General features: G+C 44.1%; 1 protein-coding gene across 1 annotated transcript; it reads left to right on the top strand.

Moving 5' to 3' along the window:
* Positions 1–433: 433 nt before the first annotated feature.
* On the top strand, positions 434–19,731 carry LOC148146279 (putative G protein-coupled receptor 139). Its single transcript, XM_087998627.1, has 3 exons — positions 434–572; positions 6,526–7,397; positions 19,633–19,731. The coding sequence occupies exons 1-3, from the start codon at positions 434–436 to the stop codon at positions 19,729–19,731; spliced, it is 1,110 nt and encodes a 369-aa protein (XP_087854753.1).
* Positions 19,732–21,030: the final 1,299 nt, after the last annotated feature.

Genomic DNA, 21,030 nt, shown 5'->3' with positions numbered 1-21,030 from the left:
CTCACCCGGGCTCTAAGTTCATCTGTCTCACTCAATAAACACACTTCAGCTCATGAATATCATTGTGTTCATTAACCTGTCTCTGACTGTCCTTCCTGTTGGAGTTACTGATTCTAACATTTACCTTCACTTCAATCCCTCCACTTCCTAACCTGCTGCTCTGGTTCCCAGCTGAAATGAACCTGTTTGTTTAGTGGCTGGAATTAATGTTAGTGTCCATGGATTCTACCTGTGACACTGGAATAACTCGCTTTTCTGTTAAAAGCAGGCTCATGTCAATGTGACATTCCTAAGAGTCAGTGGCAGCAGCATCTCCGACACTCAACAGCTCCAGAGACGGGGAAAGGAAAGATGAGAATCTGAGAATAAAGTTGGCTGGAATATTTCATTAAGGGACCATAATCTAGTAATACTGGGCATGAATGTTACAACAATGGATAGGACTGTATACTGGGATCTGTTGGCCCTTTCTGCTTTTTATGATAAGATTCCATTATCCCTGCGAATCCATTACATAATGTACATGACTGAATTCTTTTATTATCCCATCCTGGCTATTGTTGGCGTCCCTGGTAAGTCTCACTGACCGGTTGTAATTTCTATAAACCATGTTTAACTGTTATTCTTTCCGCTTATTCTACTGCCCTTGCTGCTGTTATTACATCTGATGAGTCTCTGAATTCATCTTCCGCTCTGCAAACCATTGCTAACTGTCTGTCTTCTCTTTGATTCTGGTCGACACACAAGAGGGAGATTGCTCAGCTTCATCTGTAAACTATGAATCATTGTGTTCCTGTTATCATTCTTAATAGATTAGGAACATAAAACTCATTGTCTTCTATTCCATCCCTGTCCAATACCTGAAGGTGCAACAGCTCTTCCACATATACAGTGATCCCTTTATCCCTGGGCTGATTTCCGGGCCCCATATCCTGACCATTATTCATTGTATTTACTAAACCCACAAGAACATCTTTCACCGGATCAACCCAGCTGCTGCTTAAAGCGTGAAATGTGAAATCCAGTTTGGGTATTCCCAGGACTCTGCTGACCCCGTTCCTGTTCACAAAACGGCATCACTAAAGCTCATCCAAAGATTCCACGTCTCTTCCCAGAGGTTAGACCGAAATTCATCCACTTGTCATTCCTGTGAGCTTCAATGTATGTTGCTGTTAACTCTTAAGTGTCTCCAAGTTAAAATTCTCACACACGTGATGACATCTGTTCATGATATCGCACCCAGTTCTTGTTCCCAAATCTCTGCTGGTTGTTTGTGTTTAAACTGATTTCCCTCTGCTCTGTCTCTAATAGCGATTTTCACATCTGCACTCCCTCAGTATTTGTCCTTTACTGGTGTATTGCAGATACAGAGACATGAACTCATAGAAGCACCACTTCCAGTCATTTACAGCAGGATCTGGAAATTTCCTCATACTAGGTCGCTATCACATTCCTGATGAAGGGCTCCGGTCTGAAACGTCAATTTTCCTGCTCCTGGGATGCTGCCTGACCTGCTGCATTTTTCCAGCAACACACTCTCAACTCTGATCTCCAGCGCCTGCAGACCTCACTGTCTCCACTATCTAGTGCATGTATGCCAAGCAGGAGAGTGATCTATGCCCACATCCATGCTGCAAATAGTCCACTTCACTGACTAGTGCATCAGTGTGGTCTGCAAAGTGCCTTCTGTCTGGTTTGGTTATGTCTCGACTCGTTCTGTTCAGTAGATTCAGATTGTGATATAACAGATCATTTCACATGATCTCACATTCCTCCTGTTAGCCCAAGTCCCCTGGTATACCCCATATTTCGGAAACTTATTCTCCAGTAAGTAATGACCCTAATCTATTTTAAGGTGAATGTTTATCCTTGCTGTATCTTTCCTTGTACTCGTTATTTTGCCCCTGTGTATGCAGTGCTGTGTTATGAAGCTCAGAAACAATGAATTTGAATGTGGTGGGGTATCACCCATTTCACCAGGAGCTGGCTGTGAAGCTCCATATTGGAAAGGGGTTTCAACCCCGCATTGACTCCTGGGTTTGAAACTTGCTCTGTGCCTGTGCACTGAGAGCCTGTGTTAGTTACTCTGAGCTGATCACGTGGACAGCAACATGCTGAAGCCCTTCAGTTATTATTGCAATGGACCCAGCCAGTAACTTGCTGGAAATAGGCATTCCAATTAATTCTGTTCCTGGAAAGATAGTGGAAGGACTGGAATGTTTTGCTGGAGATATTTCAGGGAGACCTGAGTGTGTGACCATACAATTCAGATTGAAGCTTAGGGAATGTAGTTACAATGTGTCTTGGTTTCGAACATTCACAAAAAATGGAGCAGAGGCTGCAGAGTGTGGAAGCTCTGAGAGCACAGCCTGAGTGGGTGTGGGGAAAGAGATCTGTCGGATCCATCCCGGGTTTGCAAGGAACAGCTTACCAAGCTCCAGCAAACCCAGGAACAAAGTGGAAAGGGACCATGGAAGGATGGGACCGAGCTCTGTGGTCACCTCTGTGCTGAATCAAACAACGTCTGAATTTAGTTTCCATGATTTCACATGAGATTATCGTTGGAAACTGTGAGAAGATCATTCCCCAGGGCTGCAGAACACCTCTCAACAAACCCAGCCAATCCAGCAAACCCTAACACATAGCAAATGTGAGCAGAAGTAGGCCTGAGCATGCCTGAACAATGAGTATCATTCTGGCTGATTGTCTATCTCAGTAGACTGCTCCTACTTCCTTCTCAGATCCTTTGATCCCTTGCGATTTTTAAATGATTTTGGAAGCCTTCTTGAATGGTTTATCCTGAACAGCATTTTCAGCTGAGAATTCCACAGGCTCACCTCTCTCTGGGTGAAGAAATTTTTACTTATTTCAGTGCTGAATAGCCTGTGACAAATGAGTCTGGACTCACTGGTCATTAGAAACATCCTTAGTCTGTTAACCTGCTCAGACCTATTTACAAATTTACATGTTTGATGAGATCCCCTCTCATTCTTCGAAAGGCCAGTGAGTATAATCTTAATTGATAGTCTCTCTTCATACCACTGTTCTGCTCTGCCAGGGGTTAATGCAATAGCAGAGTAGATAATTGTGCTTTATACTGGAATCCTCTCGCTATAAAAGCCAACATGCCACCTGTCTTCTCCTTCCGCTCACCTGCATGTTAATCTTCATTGTCTGGTACAAAAGGACACTCAGGTCTCATTGCACCTCCCACTTTATCAATTTATTAATATATTGATAATAATCTTCCTTTCTGATTTGCTAAATTGGTAACCTCACATTTATCCACTTTGCATATTCTCTGCTATAAATTTATCCATTCATTTAACTTGTACAAAACACAGGAATTAATCTCTGCTGACTCCTCAAAGTTCACCATCCCAACCAACTTTGTGCTGTCCACAGTGCCAGAGATAATATGTTAAGTTCCATCATTTAGAACATTAAAATGTATTGTGAATAGATGAGGACAATTATTGATCCCTGTGCTGCCTAACCAGTCACTGCCGGTCTCTCAGACGAATTCCCATTTCTTCCTGTTCTTTGCTGTTGTCCTCCAATTGGCATGTTCTTCATGTCAGTACACTTTCCTCCATTCCACGCCTTAACATACTAATCTCTATGTGGAATTTCTGAAACACTCTCTGAAATTCCAATTAAGCCTTACAATCGTTCCTCTGAACCACTTTATTATTTACGTCTGAGAAATCAGAGAATAATTTTCAAAGTTGAATTACTTTTCTTAAATTACTGTTGAGTTGATCTGATCTTGTCATTGCCATCAAATATTTTCCAATGGACTTCAAGATTTTCCCCACTACTGATGTCAGTCTGGTGACTGCATTTAGAAAATAAAGTGGTGTCCCATTTCACAACCTGCATTTCCAACAATTCCAGAATGTCAGAACTTTGAAAGACAACCACCAAGGTCAATTCCTTAAGTGTTCTATGATGCATCTTATTGGCCCTGATGATCATGGGGATTTATTCTCATCAAGTTCCCCACCACCTTTTCCCTAGTAATCATTCAGTTGCTCTCCCTTCAAGGAATCTGTGTTCTCCAAAAGTTGTATCGTCTTGTTTGTGTCTTTCTTAATGAAGACAAAACCAAGATATCCGATGAAGATGAAAAAAAAGTGAGTTAATTGAAGTCTCTGATAAAATAAACACCTTCGCAATAAGTAGCCTGGGAGATGAAGATTGAAATAAACTAAAAATAAAGAGAATAATTGAGGTGTAAAGGCTGTTGCTGGAATAATTGTGCAGGATTTAACTTCACTAAACTTTCACAAACCGAAATGTAAAAGGCAGAATTAAGGACTGACTTAGACCAGTATTCTTTTTTTCATTCATTGTGTGGGATACGGGTGTCACTGGCTGGCCAGCATTCATAACCCACCCCTAGTTGCTCTTGAGAGGATAATGGTAAATTAATTTCTTGAACCGCTGCAGTCAATGCGCAATGATTTCAGACAAATGCCATTAGGGAGGCAATTGCAGTGTTTTAACCCAGTGACAGTGGAGGAACGACGATATATTTCAAGACAGAATGGTAAGTAGCTTTGTGTCAGTATTTTGGGTTGTGGGGGTGAAATTGAAAGTGATGATGTTCCTGTGGATTTGCTGCTCCTGTCCTGGACAGAAGTGGCTGTGAGTTTAGATGGTGCTATCTGAGGATCTTTGGTGAATTTCTGCAGCCCATCTTGTGGATGTTACATTTTGTTGCCACTGAGCCTTGGTGGTGGAGGGAATGCAAGTTTGTTGATGTAAAGCTAATTAAGCCTGTTTTGTCCTGGATGGTGTCAAGTTCCTTGACTGTTGTTGGAGCTCCACCATCCAGGCAAGTGGGAAGTATTCCACCACACTTTGACATGTTCCTTGGAGGTGATGGACAGACTTTGGGGATACAGATGGTGAGTTGCTTTCATCAGTATTCTGGGCCATGACCTGCGCTTGTAGCCAATGTGGTTATGTGGTGAGTCCAGTTGACTTACTATTCAATAGTAAAGCTCAGGTTGTTGATCGCAGAAGAATCAGTGACGGTAACACCATTGAGTGTCACGGGGCAGTGGTTATGTTGTCTCTTATTGGTCATTGTTGTAGCCTGAATTTATGTGGCCTGATTATTACTTGCCAGTTGTCAGTCCAAGTGTTGGCACTGTCCAGAACTTATCGCATTTGAACATGAACTGCTTCAGTATCTGAGAAGTCGTGAAAGATGCTGAACATTGTGCACTCATCTGGAAACATCCCCACTGCTGACCATATGATGGAGGGAAGGTCATTGATGAAGCAGCTGAAGATGGTTGGGCCCAGGACACTACCCTGAGGAACTCACATAGAGATGTCTTGGAGCTGAAACAATTGACCACCATTAACTACGACCATCTTCCCATGTGTCAGGTATGACTCCAACCAATGGATGTGTGCTCCCTTATATCCATTGATTTTAGTTTTACAAAAGTTCCTTGATGCCACACTCAGACAGTTTTGATTGAGGACAGTTTTGATGAAAACTCTTTTCTGAAGTGACCAGTGAACAAGTTATTTTCAAGGTGAACATAAGTGTTCATGGAAGTGAACATGAAATGCTGCAGTATTACATGCAGGCTCAACTTGACTCAGATAAACCTAAAATAAAACATTACAACAGTGTGAAGACGTGGTGGCAAAGGTTGAATGTGGAAAGGTAAAGGCAGAGAAGAAATGGAAACTTTCAAGGAGATATTCCACAACTCTTCAGGAAAATGTAAGAGATGTATATTAGATGATGACATGAAATTAACAGTAGATCAGAAAAAGGAATTCCAAAATTTGAAAAACAATTTTAAAGTATGGAATGGCTAAAGTAAAATACTGTTCTTTTGATGGACTGTAAAAATATTGTTACCGTCTGTCTCAGCAAATGCTAATTTAACCAAAAATATTGAGGACACCTGGTGTTAGAGTTCATATGTATTCACATAACTTGCGCTAAATACATTGACCAAATATTGATGGCACCTTCACATTGAAAAATAGAAATGTGCTCCTTGTAGTGGAATGGAATTCTGATGGAACCTGAAAGACAAAAAGCTGGGTTGATGCATCCTGATTGGGGATGGTCCATTTTTATTTCCTGATCGGCTTTCAAGTGAAATGGCAACAGTTGTGTGTCATGTGTTTGCAGAGGAGTGATCGCGAAGGCAGGAGGGCAGTGTGCACCTAGCCCTGCTGGTGCTGCTATCGCAGAGGATTACCAGAAGTATTTTTTAGTCTAAAATTGCACTGAATTTTAGTAACAGCCACTTGTTGTCTGTTTGATGCGAATGACCATGTACTGTTCAAAATGACATGTATTTAAGTTATGTATCTATCCCAAGAGCAGTGAGAGAACAGGTTCAGAAAGAGAAACTAATGTTTGAATTGTTTTTTCATTTGTACACATTTCTATACAAATGTAATCTGTACCTCAGCTCACAATTGATGTTATTTGTCCTTGAAAGATTAAGTTTGCTCACTGGGTCTTTCATTTTTTTTTCGCAGTTAACTTAATAGCAATTGTGATCCTGTCCCAGGGAAAGTGTGGACTTTCCACTTCCACCACTTGCTACCTGGTGGCCATGGCATTGATGGATCTCCTGGTCATTATCACTGAGATCATACTCCGTCGAATCAACAATTATTATTTCCCATTGAATGTCGTGAAGCTCACTTCTGTGTGTCGACTTCTCTATGTTGTGATCCGTGTAGCCATAGACTGTTCCGTCTGGTTCACCGTGACTTTCACTTTTGATCGATTTGTTGCCATTTCTTGCCGGAAACTGAAATTGAAATATTGCACTAAGAAAACTGCGACTGTGGTTCTAGCAACAACAGGCATTTTCCTATGTTTAAAAAACATTCCCATTTACTTCAGATATAAACCTAAGTGGGTAATTAAAAATGTAGAATGGCGCTGTTCTAATAAGCAAATCTACTTTAGAGATCCAAGGTGGATTGGATTTAGGATGTTTGAAAAGGTTTTGACGCCATTATTACCATTCGGTTTAATTCTGTTCATCAATGCCTTGACAGTCAGACACATTTTAATGGCCAGTCGAGTCCGTATGGGACTGAAGCATCACAAAAAAGATGAAAAACACAGTGACCAAGAGATGGAGAGCAGAAGGAAGTCAATGATTTTACTCTTTACCATATCGGGCACCTTCATCCTCCTGTGGTTTGTTTACATTATATACTTTTTTGATTTTGATGATTCCATAGTCAGTTCTGATGGGATGTTTGAAGTGCTTGCCTATATGCTGAGAAATTTAAGTTGCTGCACAAACACATTTATTTACGTGGCTACTCAGTCAAGGTTCAGAGAGCAGTTGAGGAGCAGGTTGAAATATCCCCTATTGTCTATTCATAAATTCGTGAATTCGGAGGATATGTGGACCAGTCCATCTTCCGCAGCTGCACTGGCACCACCCCCCACCTATTCCTCCGCTACATCGATGACTGTATCGGCGCTGCCTCGTGCTCCCACGAGGAGGTTGAACAGTTCATCCACTTTACCAACACCTTCCACCCCGACCTCAAATTCACCTGGACTGTCTCAGACTCCTCCCTCCCCTTCCTAGACCTTTCCATTTCTATCTCGGGCGACTGAATCAACATGGACATTCACTATAAACCGACCGACTCCCACAGCTACCTAGACTGCACCTCCTCCCACCCTGCCCCCTGTAAAAACGCCATCCCATATTCCCAATTCCTTTGTCTCCAAGGCATCTGATCCCAGGAGGACCAGTTACAAATCCGTACAACCCAGATGGCCTCCTTCTTCAAGGACCGCAATTTCCCCCCAGACGTGGTCGATGATGCCCTCCACCACATCTCTTCCACATCCCACTCCTCCGCCCTTGAGCCCCGCCCCACCAAGCGCCACCAGGACAGAACCCCACTGGTCCTCACCTACACCCGACCAACCTCCATGTACAGCGTATCATCCGCCGTCATTTCCGCAACCTCCAAACGGATCCCACCACCAGGGATATATTTCCCTCCCCTCCCCTATCAGCGTTCCGAAAAGTCCACTCTCTCCGTGACTCCCTCATCAGGTCCACACCCCCCACCACCCAAACCTCCACTCCCGGCACCTTCCCCTGCAACCGCAAGAAATGCAAAACTTGTGCCCACACCTCCCCCCTTACTTCCCTCCAAGGCCCCAAGGGATATCCATATCCACCACAAATTCACCTGCACCTCCATACACATTATCTACTGCATCCGCTGCTCCCGATGTGGCCTCCTCTATATTGGGGAGTCAGGCCACCTACTTGCGGAACGTTTCAGAGAACACCTCTGGGACACCCGGACCAAACAACCCAACCACCCCGTGGAACAACACTTCAACTCCCCCTCCCACTCCACCAAGGACATGCAGGTCCTTGGACTCCTCCATCGCCAGACCATGGCAACACGACGGTTGGAGGAAGATCGCCTCATCTTCCGCCTAGGAACACTCCAATCACAAGGGATGAACTCAGATTTCTCCAGTTTCCTCATTTCCCCTCCCCCCACCTTGTCTCAGTCAAATCCCTTGAACTCAGCACCGCCTTCCTAACCTGCAATCTTCTTCCTGACCTCTCCGCCCCCACTCCACTCCGGCCTATCACCCTCACCTTGACCTCCCCCCAACGCCCCTCCCCCAAGTCCCTCCTCCCTACCTTTCATCTTAGCCTGCTGGACACACTTTCCTCATTCCTGAAGAAGGGCTTATGCCCGAAATGTCGATTCTCCTGTTCCTTGAATGCTGCCTGACCTGCTGCGATTTTCCAGCAACACATTTTCAGCAATGAATAACCTTTCATCACTTCCATAATCTTCCATAGTGCTGCAAAGTTGTCCAGACCCTGTAGGGCTCCATATTTTTGTAATTAACTTCAGACTCGAAAACACCATACCATTTGAGGAAGTTGCCCAAAAGCATACACTCTCCCCAACTTTCTAACCTTGTCTCATCTGTGGGATATAGGTAAAGCAGTGTTACTTCTGCACTTATAATTACTTAAGCAAGGTAAATGAACTCACACCAGTGTGTAATTGTTTCAACTAAGAGCTGAGTCAACAAGAATGCAAATTATGTGGAGGAAATACATTATTGTTTTTGTATGAGCTAAAATTGTATGCAAGAATGAAACGTGACTGCAAAACAATGGTAGATGTTGCAGACAAATAGATAAGGTGCTGTGAGGATGTAGGTTAAGCCAGATATGCTTGCACAAGCAGTAGTTATAAGCATCTGTTTCCCACTTTTACAGAAACTCAGGAACAAACCCCAATTAAAAGGTCATAAGGATCAGTATGGTTGGGGAAAGCACAGATGGAGGGAGTAGATAATGGTGAAGAAAGGATATACCTAACAATGGGCCACAGCGGGATGTGGTCAAATGGCCTTGTGAGGCCAGAAATAAGCATTTTGTCACAGACAAGGCCGGCTAAGGCAAGAAATAAACAGGAGTAATGGGTGCCGGTCTTAGAGAAGTAGAAGATGTAAACAGGGAGGAGCAATGGGATAAAAAGATAGGAACCAAATTACATAAATATCGTGTATTAGTTGAATTCTGTGTGTGTGTATCCCTGCCTTTTCGACAGTGGACATCGCACCCTCTTGCAAGAGTAAAATAAATGACGCTACTGATTCAGATCTTGTCTCGGACTAAAATTATTGAAGTGAGTGAGCTTTGTTTCTCACACAGTCCTACAATCCTTGTAATCCTGTTCGAGACTCGGCAAACTTCCTTCACTTTGCATCATTCTCCAGAACACCACAATTCTCCTTCTCTTTATAAACTACTTCAGATTTCAAGAGAGGTCTCTGTAACCTCTCTTGTTAAAGTACCAGGGGATCCTGTGTGGACTCAGACCTATAAGCCCCTCTCTTGGTTCGTCCCGGAGATCGTACTCTTTGGAAATCTGGAATAAAAAAACCTCTTACAGACAAATTAGTTTAATTTTAGACATCCCCTTTATTTACCAATAGCATCATTATTACAACATAATACTGTTACCTGTAAGCTAACCTGACTAGGTTCTGATAACCTCAGAGAGTAGGGTACCAGCTCTTCAAGTGCCCCAGCAGGCTACTCCGATGGACTGATACAAAGTGGCTTCCCTGATACAAAAGTTTACAAAAACATTGCATGTTCTTAATTCGACAGATAACAGTGAAAGACAATAATTCGTAAGGAGAAAAGTTAATTGACAGGTCTGTGTACGCTTGACTAATCACTCCTACAGGCCCAAGCCATACCCAGCCAAGTTAGGAACCTACTCGCGAGATAAACTCCTATCATAAAGAAGTACCAGTCTAAGCTACTTGAAGAGTTCATAAGGTAACCTTGCACAGCTCACATGTCTGGTATAATTATTTTATAAAATGGCTTCTTGGCGAGGAGGGCAAACGTTTGACCATAAAATGGCTTCCTGACACATTGTTCGGAATGTTTGGAATAATTTCAATGTTTGGAATAATTTCTAAGGTCAGAGCAGACTCCTGCTTTTGAAGCACTGGATCATTCTGTACCTGAGGCTGAGAAGTCACTGTCAGGTTGCATTTAAACTGATTCCTCAGTCATTGAATTAAACATTCTTTCTTTTCAGGGTTGCAATTCAAATTCCAATAAGACATAAGATCTGATTAGTTAGAGTTGACAGTAGTGTAATCTGTAAGGTCTGTAGAGTAGTCTGCAAGGACAGCAAGTAAGTTAAAACTTCATCAATATTACCTTTTACAGAGTTTGTATTTAATAACCGGTAATGGCAACGCAATATCATCATAAAGTCCCAAAATGCAATTAAATTCAATCCATAGCAGGTAAGCACTGAGAATTAATTTTCTCCTGGCTTCAGCAGCCTCAGCGCTAAAATGGTCTCCCTCTCTCTCTCTCTCTCTCTCTCGTGTCCTTTTGAACTCTCAAGGCAGGGTCTTATAACAGCAAAGATGTTTTTTTTTCTCTCTGTGTCTGCCCCGCTTGCAAGGGGTAATAAGAATCCATTATTATTGACAGGATCTGACCGTCAATTACAAGGCTTTTGATTGTACCGAGTTTCAATTCAGGGTCAGAATCAAACACTGTCATTAATTTCACAAGGGAATGTTATCATTTGGTGTCCTATTCACACAGATTCACTGATACTTAGGCAAATGTTCTTAATTGCCTTAGGGCATCCTGTTATCACTTGGTGAGCATCCTATTATCACTGACTTGGTGAGTAAAAGATGATTTTTATCTTGTGCGTTTCTTGAGTTCACCCCTTTTTCTGAGCCTTCCTACCTGTCTATTTTCTAGTGCAGTAAATGTGTTCTATAACTCAGCATTACATTTTAATCTGAATGTTTAAAGACAAGTTTTATAGATTTTCTCACTTCATTTCTTCAGTCCTCACCACCTTCAGGAATTCCTCCAGTCTGTGTAAAATTTCCACACTGAAGGGTGAAATGTTAGGGAGTAAAATAAAAGATGATAAAAGCTCAGCGTTATAAGTGACAGAAAGGATGTACTGATTAAAGCCACAGAGCCCATAGTGCTGAAAAACTGCAAATACAGAGAGGACAGATGACCAAGAGCAGGAATGAAGATGCAATGAATGGCCTTGTCCCCTCACTATACTGACAGTTATGACAGCAAAGCAGACTCTACGTTTATTGAGGTCAGGTGTAATTAAACAAGTAAGACTCTGAAAGTTAACATTGGATCTGCATATACTGTTGTGATTTAATTCTAAATCCTGGTGGTAACAGCCAGTGCACTGATTGGATGAAACACCAGTGTAAATTCTTAAAGTCAGTGTTTACTCTATTCCTTCCAACCAATGAGTGCATCACATGTTATTTGGTGACAGCTCATTAGAAAGTTCGGTGTTTAGAATACAATGTAGCACTATTTGAAAAAACGCATTGTGACATCGAACGTTTCTTCTGCCGCCTCCACAGCCGGGCTTCCTGTTTTCACCAAGACTCCTGCCCACCCTCTGAGGGCCACTTCTCCCACCTCCAACACACCCGAGCCAATTGGACACCCCGTGCTGGTCTGTTGCCTGCCCTCGATCTCTTTATTTCAAACTGCCGGTGTGACATTAACCACCTCAACCTCTCCACCCCCCTCACACACTGCAACCTCTCATCCTCGCAACACGGAGCCCTCCACTCCCTTCACTCCAACCCCAACCTCATCATCAAACCAGCAGACAAGGAGGTGGGGTGGGGTGGGGTGGGGGGGGGGGCGGGGGGGCAGCGGTAATTTGGCACACTCATCATTACTCTGCTGAAGTCAGGCACCAACTCGCAGGCACCTCCTCCTACTGCCACCTTGACCATGACTTCACCCTCCCATCTCCAAACTATCATCTCCCAGTTCATTCACCACCTCATCACCTCAGGGGATTTCCCACCTTCAGCTTCTAACCTCATCGTCCGTGAACCCCAAACCCCCAGTTCTTCCTCCTACCGAAGATCCACTGCCTGACTGCCGCAGCTGACCCATCCTCTCAGCCTGCTCCTGTCCCGCTGAACATCATTCACGTACCTTGACGCTGTCCTTTCTCCCTGGTCCAGGAAATCCCCATACATGTTCAGGACACCACCCACGCTATCAGGCTCATCCAAGAGATTTGTTTCCTCGACCCCCAATGCCTCATCTTCACCATGGGCATCCAGTCCCTACACACCTCTATCCGCTATGACGAAGCCCTCCATGCCCTCTGTTTATTCCTCTCATACTGGTGGCATCCCCATTAGTAACCCTCCACTGACACTCTCATTCATTTGGCAGAACTGATCCTTACCCCCAATAATTTCTGTTTTGAATCCTCCCACTTCCTCCAGCCGAAAGGGGTAGCTATGGCCACCCGCATGGTCCCCAACTATGCCTGCCTCTTCGTTGGTTTCGTGGAACAGTTCATCCTCTGCAGTTACACTGGCACCATTCCCCACCTTTTCCTCTGCTACATTGATGACTGTATCAGCATCAACTCAGGCTCCCAAGAGGAAGTTGAACAGTTCATCAACTTCACCAACACATTCTACCCCAATCTAAAATTCACCTGGACTATCTCGGACACCTCCCTCCCTTTCCTGGAACTCTCCATCTCCATCAATGGTGACCGACACAACACGGACATCTTCTACAAACCCACTAACTCCCCTACTATAACCACCCTATTAATCTGAGATAACTGAGATCTCCTTACAAATTTGTTGCTCAATTTCCCTCTGACTATTAGAGAGTCTATAATACAATCCCAGTAAGGTGATCATCCCTTTCTTATTTCTCAGTTCCACCCAAATAACTTCCCTAGATGTATTTCTGGGAATATCCTCACTCAGTTCAGTGGTAATGCTGTCCCTTTTCAAAAACAGTACTCCCCCTCCTCCCTTGCCTCCCTTTCTGCCTTTCCTGTAGCATTTGTATCCTGGAACTTTAAACTGCTAGTCCCGTCCATTCCTGAGCCACATTTCTGTAAATACGATGATATCACAGTCCCATGTTCCTAACCATGCCCTGAGTTCATCTGTCTTCCCTGTTTGGCCTCTTGCCAATAAATAAATGCAGTTTAATTTATCAGTCCTACCTTGTTCTCCTGCTTTGTCCCTGCCTGCCCTGACTATTTGACTCACTTCTTTTATCAACTGTACCAGTCTCAGATTGATCTCTTTCCTCACTATCTCCTTTGGTCCCATGCCCCCACCTTAATAGTTTAAATCCTCCTGAGGAGCTCTAGCAAATCTTCCTCCCAGTATATTATCCCCCTTCTAATTCGGGTGCAATCCCCGTCCTTTTTGTACAGGTCACTTCTACCCCAGAAAGGATTCCAATGATCCAAAAATGTGAATGCTTCTCACATACACCAGCTCCCCACCCACGCATTCATTTGCTCTATCCTCCTATTCCTACCCTCACTAGCTCGCAGCACTGGGAGTAATCCAGATTACTCTTGAGGACCTCCTTTTTAAAATCCTGCCTAACTCTCTGTATTTCCCCTTCAGAATCTCACCATTTTCCCTTCCGTTGTCATTGGTTCCAATGTGTACAATGACCTCCTGCTGGCCCCTCTCCCCCTTTGAGAACATTCTGAGACATCCTTGATCCTGACACCAGGAGGCAATGCACCATTCTGATTTTTCACTGCTGGCCACAGAAATGTGTGTCTGTGCCTTGGAATAGAGAGTCCCCTAACATAATTGATCTCTTGGAACTCAACATACCCCTCATTACATTACAGCCAGTCTCAATACCAGAAACTTGGCTGTTCATGCTACATTCCCCTGAGAATCCATCACTCCCTACATTTTCCAAAACAGCAAACTTGTTTGAAATGGGGAGAGCCACAGAAGACTCCTACACTACCTGACTATCTCTGTGACCTTTCCTGAAGTTAACCCATCCATGTGACTGTATCTGCAATGTTTCCCCCTTCCTATAACTTCCATCCATCACATCCCCTTGCTCTTGTAAACTCCTCATTGCCTCTAACTGTCTCTCCGACTGACCCATTCGATCTGTCACTAACTAGGTTGCTGGCTGATAAAAATAAGGATCCTACAGGGAGGAAGAGATGTTTTAAGAACAGCAGGAATCCAATTCCAATCCCCACGCAACAGGGCGTGTGTTGGGACAAATAAAAGATAGATCATGATGAACAACATTTGGATCTTTCCGTTTCGACAAATTGAAAACGTGATGAAGTGAGTGAATAATACATTAGGAAACAAACATCAGGAGTTCGAGACACCCTCACAGAGAAGGAAATCATTCTCTGTTTGAATTTCGGATGTTGGAATTACAAGGAACATTCTGCAAACAGTACATATTAGTCACAGCTGGGAGGAGGAGTGGAGGTAAGCTCCTGTATTGTGGCCATGCCCTATGAATGGTACGTCTGAATACAATCGCAGAAATCTCTATATCTGAGAGAGTATCTGAAACCAGTCCCACAGAGAGAGTATCTGTACTTTATCAGTTGAAATTATAGAGATGTCAGGTTAATTTGCAGAATTGGCTGTTGCATTTAGTGTTGGGCTTCATGGCATTATTCTGACCCGCTGGTCTGAAGGAAGAATTTTGAAGCAAATTCCAAATTGATTAAAGGATGGAGAGGCAAAGTGTTCTTTCACGGTAAGGACATTTTAGTGATCACAAACAGACTGCTATTAAACTTTAATTCAAAGTCAGAATGTAAAGATCTTTTGTACGAATTTCCCTCAGCTGTAAAGAGCTGCATAAGGCCAACTGGAGAAAGAATAATTAGGAAACAGCATGCAATTTGTCCCTACTTTTCCTGAGTTACATTAAGGATAGAGCTTTTGATAATTGGTTACATTATTAAATTGTCAAGATTTGATTCTCATTTTCTGGCGATAGTGATCTTTTGAATATTATTTTGACATACAGATGAATCTTTATTTCTGTATAATATGGTTTCCTCATGTGAAATGTCTATGGGTTTGAATTGTTACTTTAGAGATATTAATGAAAGACTGGAATTCTGACAGAGTGGAATGCTAATTGTCTTTGAACCAATGCTATCTCAGTTTATGCTCTGAAACTGAGAATGCATTGGATCTCAATTAGCTAATGTACCAAGGAAATCCTTCAATAAGTTGTCAGTTGGAGGTATCGAGGTATCGATGGGAATTAGACGGGAGGAAGTGAGTGAACAAACAGTCAGCAGGAGCAGTGTGATGTGTTACTGAGAATTTGTCCATTTTGGCAGGAAGGATAAATCAACAGCAAACTATTTAAATAGAGTGAGATTGTAGAATTCAGCAGTGCAGATGAAGTGTGTGTCTTGATTGAATATAGATTATTGAATATAGATGTTCAATATTATTTGCTTCATCTGTACAGGGTCTTGGTGAGACCACATCAGATCAGTTTGTGCAGCTGTGACATCTTAATTAGAAACCAAAATATCTCATTGATTTACAGCTGAGAGATATTTCACTTCACTACTTCCTTGATGACGGAGTTATGGTATGAAGGTGTTAACAAGTTTCTTGTTGCTTTTAACAAATTAGAAGAGGTGATCATATTGAGCCATACTAGATATTGAAGACAGTCGAACATATGGATTCCCAGTGTATACTTGTATTGTCTAAACATTTTTTTTGTCATTAGGTTTCATACCAATTTCATCTTGGAAATAAACAAGTCGTTTGTTGTTGACTAATGAAACCCACCTGACTTACTCTTAACAGTGAACTTGGCCCAGTCTGAGGCCTGTATCATTGACCGTGTCAAATTTGAAATGTGTTGTGATTGGTTGAGGAGCGGGAACACAAAGGATCACAGTCAGCCCTGAACACCAACCTGAAGAGGGCCAAGGGGACATTCTCAGAGGTGATTCAAGTGAGAGTTCTCTTCAACAGTAGTTTGTGGAGGCTGGAGAATTAAAACAGACAGATTTTCGATAGAGAGTGAGTCAGGGATAACACGGTCTGAAAGGAAAAGTTTTACTGGAACCAGAATAAGAACAACCACAACTTCATTTTAAGGGGAAGTAGTGACCCACTTGTGCTGTTCTGATGTTCCCCTGATAGTGGCACAATAGGACGCTCCATTCGGAGCTCCTCTGTTCCAACTCTTTATCTTTTTGTTTGAAATTTTTCTATTCTGTGTAGTTTAGTGTACAAAACTTTTAACATCTTAACCTCACTGGGCGGGGAATGGAGGGGACGACTCTCAGACTGGAGGCCATCACTGGCGAGCTCCGGAAATGAATCATAGATCAGGCCAGGGAACGATGCATGTTCCAGGGGCGAGTCTCAGCACAGGAGGGGAGACCCAGAGGAGGCCAGTGCGGGAGTGAGTCCCTGACCAGGCCAGCGCAGGGTGAGTCCCGACTGAAGGCAGTGTGATCCTTGGGGAATGGAAGCGATGCCTCAAGTTTTGAAGTCTAGCGTGGTCTGGAAATTTTGCTGGAGGCTAAATACTGCCACAGACCCTGTGAAAAGGAGACAAAGTTGAACACTTTTAACAAAGTTTTTCAATTTAGTCTGGACTTTTATTCATTATTCTTCCAACTCTGTAACAAATGGGCAGAGAAGTGGCAGATGGAGTTTAATTCAGATAAATGCGAGATGCTGCATTTTGGAAAAGCAAATCTTAGCAGGACATATACACTTAATGGGAAGGTCCTAGGTAGTGTTGCTGAGCAAAGAGACCATAGAGTGCAGATTCATAGCTCCTTGAAAGTGGAGTTGCAGGTAGATAGGATAGTGAAGAAGGTGTTTGGCATGCTTTCTTTTATTGGTCAGAGTATTGAGTATAGGGGTTGGGAGGTCATGTTGCGGCTGTACAGGACATTGGTTAGGCCACTGTTGGAATATTGCGTGCAATTCTGGGCTCCTTCCTATCGGAAAGATGTTGTGAAACTTGAAAGGATTCAGAAAAGATTTACAAAGATGTTCCCAGGATTGGAGGTTTAGAGCTACAGGGAAAGGCTGAACAGGCTGGGGCTGATTTCCCTGGAGCGTCGGAGGTTGAGGGGTGATCTTATACAGGTTTACAAAATTATGAGGGGCATGGATAGGGTAACTAGGCAAAGGCTTTTCCCTGTGGTCAGGGAGTCCAGAACTAGAGGGCATATGATTAGGGTGAGAGGGGAAAGAGAAAAGAGATCTGAGGGGCAATTTTTTCACACAGAGGGTGGAATGTGGATGGAATGAGCTGCCAGAGGAAGTGGTCGAGGCTGGTACAATTGCAACATTTACGAGGCATTTGGATGGGTATATGAATAGGAAGGGTTTGGAGGGATATGGGCCGGGTGCTGGCAGGTGGGATTAGATTGGGTTGGGATATCTGGTTGGCATGGATGGGTTGGACCAATGGGTCTGTTTCCGTGCTGTACATCTCTATTACTCTATGTGTAGTACTATCTAGAAGCAACACCGAAAATGAAACAGGGATTACTAATGATCTCAGAGTACAGGGGCAGTGATGACAGACTCACTGAGTTTTGAGGGAGAGTAGGTTGGATCTAAGATGAATGTTTAAAACCTAAACAAGGGCAAAGATATCAGGATGGAGTTAGGGTGATGTTAAGTGGAAAATGTAGATGCAATGGCAGACTCAGAAGGAGGCACAAGGAATATTTCAGAATATTCCAAAAATTTAAGGTCTTTGTCAGATTTCTATCAGTTTGAAGATAAGGACATGGATTTTTTTGCAGCCTAAATCTGACGTCACAATTCCCCTGCGTCACAACACCCAGAGGGTAAGGGTCATGCAAAGAGAGCCACAGAAAGACACAGGCACACTGCCAGACTAAGTGCCAAGGAGACATGTAACACGCTGAGGTGGAGTGTAATTATTTGTGTGAAAGAATTCTTAATATAACCTCTGCTCCATGCAGAATGCAGTCACATTGGAGAGACTGAATTTCCTGCAGTGTAACTGTGGTGAGCAGCTGAATATTTGCCTCGCTACATGACAGCGCTGAGACGCACTGACATACTCTCTCCTGGAGCAGCATGGCCGAGTGAAAGCATGCTGGGCCCATCATCCCGAATTCAATACATCAAAGCTCTCCTCTGCACTGTACAGTGTCTTTGCTGCACCTGCAGTCAGATCTCAATCGCTTCACCCCATACCTTACTCTCCTTCCAACTTCCGGTAAAACACTTTGAAGCCGAATAAATCGATCACGTGTTTCCACTTTCACGAATCCTTTGCACCACCGACCGAGCTGACACAGGTATGATGGACCGATTGGCCTTCTCTGGCTCTCTCACTCTGGCATTCCCTGAATGGTACAGTGTACTGTGTCGGATGCCCAGGACCCCCCCCACATTGACTCAGACAGCGCCATCCTCCCTGAGACATGGACATGTGTAATATTCTGTTGTGTAGCTGTGTCAACTCCCCACATTCGAACTTTGTTTGACTCAGGATCTCAAATTGGTCACAGTGCAGACGGAGGCCATTCAGCCCACCTTGGCAGTGCTAGCTCTCCACAGTGCGGAAATGAGTGTCTCTTTTAGCATCAGTTTCTTCCCTCCTCCTGTCTCTCTGCACATTATTGCTTTTAACATAGCCGTCGTATTCCATTTTCAATAACTCGATTGAATCTGCCTTTTTGTCCCTGTCAGACAGTGATTTACAGACCCGAATCACTCCCTGTGTGAAAACATTCTTCCTCATGTCACTTTTTCTTCTTTACCTCATGTCTGTAAATCTCTGCCTAATCGCTCTCGATCCTTTCAGGTATGGGCACATCGACTCCCTATTTCTTCTGTTTGGACACCTCACGGCTTGGTAAGCTTCTATCAGATCAGTTATCAGTCTTCAGTCTCCAAGGAGAACTGTCCCAGATTTCCAATCTATCTTCATTGCTGACATTCCTTATACACGGCATCATTCCCATGAACCTGCTCAGCCCTCTCTCCAATCACCACCTATCCGCTTCCTGAAGCCTGACGCCCAGAACTGTGCGGTAATCCAGATGGAGGATTGAATGAATGTCGGATTGGGAGGGCGAACATCCGGAAACACTTGTTTTCCCTTTCAGTGCGTGTTCTGATGTGCCATGTTCACTACAACCATCCCTCTGGCCCCAAAGCTCAGTCTTATTTCAAGGAGTGCACCTGTGTTTGTCTTTGAAAAGCTGATGGGGCGACCTGGCAAAAGTGTAACCACCAGCCCGGGCTCGCCTGTCACTCCCAGTCAGGCCAGTTTAACACAAGCTCCTGAGCGACGATCGTGACCCGAGACAAAGGAGCCGGTGAAACTGTGGCATTTCTACCACCGAACCAGCAGAGAGTCGCTCAGAGAGAAGTACATCCCACGTTGCACCAGGAATTCCAAGCAGCAAAGAATGTCAAGAATATCTGCTTCTCATTCTGTCTCCTTGCTGTCGGGACGGTGCTGGTTGTCCCTTCCCCCTGGACCAAGCTGTCTCCATTAGCGGAGAATTCAGCCATTTTCTCCCACTGACAGGCAGCGCCAGGGCAGGGAAGGGCAAATGCTGCCCTTTTGCCTCCTCCAACTTTGATTGTGAACTTCCTCATTTACCTGAGACAGAGAGAAAGGTGCTGAGCTGGTGGGAAAGAGAGAAATGGACACCAGGGACACGTGGGTAACTTAATATGGGATCTTTCTATGCAGCGTGTTTGCTGTTGAGGATCCGTCTTCACACAGTATTCCTGCAGAAAGATCTTCACAATGCGGGGGTCGCTTTCTCTGCTGTGATCGGGCAGCAGTTAGTATCTGATCCCCAACGGTCCCAGATTAGGAGAATCCGATGGAGCCCCTCACTCCCGGAGAGTCACCCCCACGGTCCGGAGCTCGGGGGAGGGGCGGGGGAGGGGGCTGCAGACAGTCGAACGCGGAAGGTAGGGTTAAAGATGGGCCATTGTTTCTCCCTCAGCCGCTCTGTCCCAGAGACAGGGAGAGGGACATCACAAACACGTGGTTTCATTCCCACACAGACAGAAGCCGTTCAGCCCATCGAATCCACTGCGATTGTCCGTCGCTTCTGTCTCTCTGAGGTCATTCACAATTGGTGATATCTGTCTGAATAATGGGGAACTGTGTCTGTGCGGTGATGCTGTCTCCAATATGTTGTTATTTACAATTTCCCATCTTCCCGGGAGGAGGCTGCTGTGTGAAACAGCGTGGGGAATTACTGCAGGGCGTCCTGAGCATCGAACACACTGTAACTGATGTGTTTCACCTTCACGCATTTGTTATGGAGGATTCATTCAAGGTCGGATTGCGTGGGCAAACAACGTGAGATATTTAACAAAACCCAACAGTGCTGCAGATGCTGTAAATCAGAAACAGCGGAAGGTTTGAGAGGGATATAGACCAAATGCTGGCATATACACTAGATCAACCTCTGGAACTTGGTGCCCAAGATACGGTGGTGATGAGTAATTGAGTCTATCCCTGAATGAGATTGTCTCATTCGGTTTGGAATAGCCACCGTCATACATTCCCCACACAACGGGAGCAAGAGACAGGGCTCGGCCGGGATTTAAACCCGGGACCTCCCGCATGTGCG

This window comes from Chiloscyllium plagiosum, unplaced genomic scaffold, assembly GCF_037043375.1.
Source record: "Chiloscyllium plagiosum isolate Xiang-an unplaced genomic scaffold, Cpla_swu_hap1 HiC_scaffold_21, whole genome shotgun sequence".
Classification (NCBI taxonomy): Eukaryota; Metazoa; Chordata; class Chondrichthyes; order Orectolobiformes; family Hemiscylliidae; genus Chiloscyllium; species Chiloscyllium plagiosum.
Note: the sequence above shows the minus strand (reverse complement) of the source record. Positions and strands in the feature narration are given on the sequence as shown.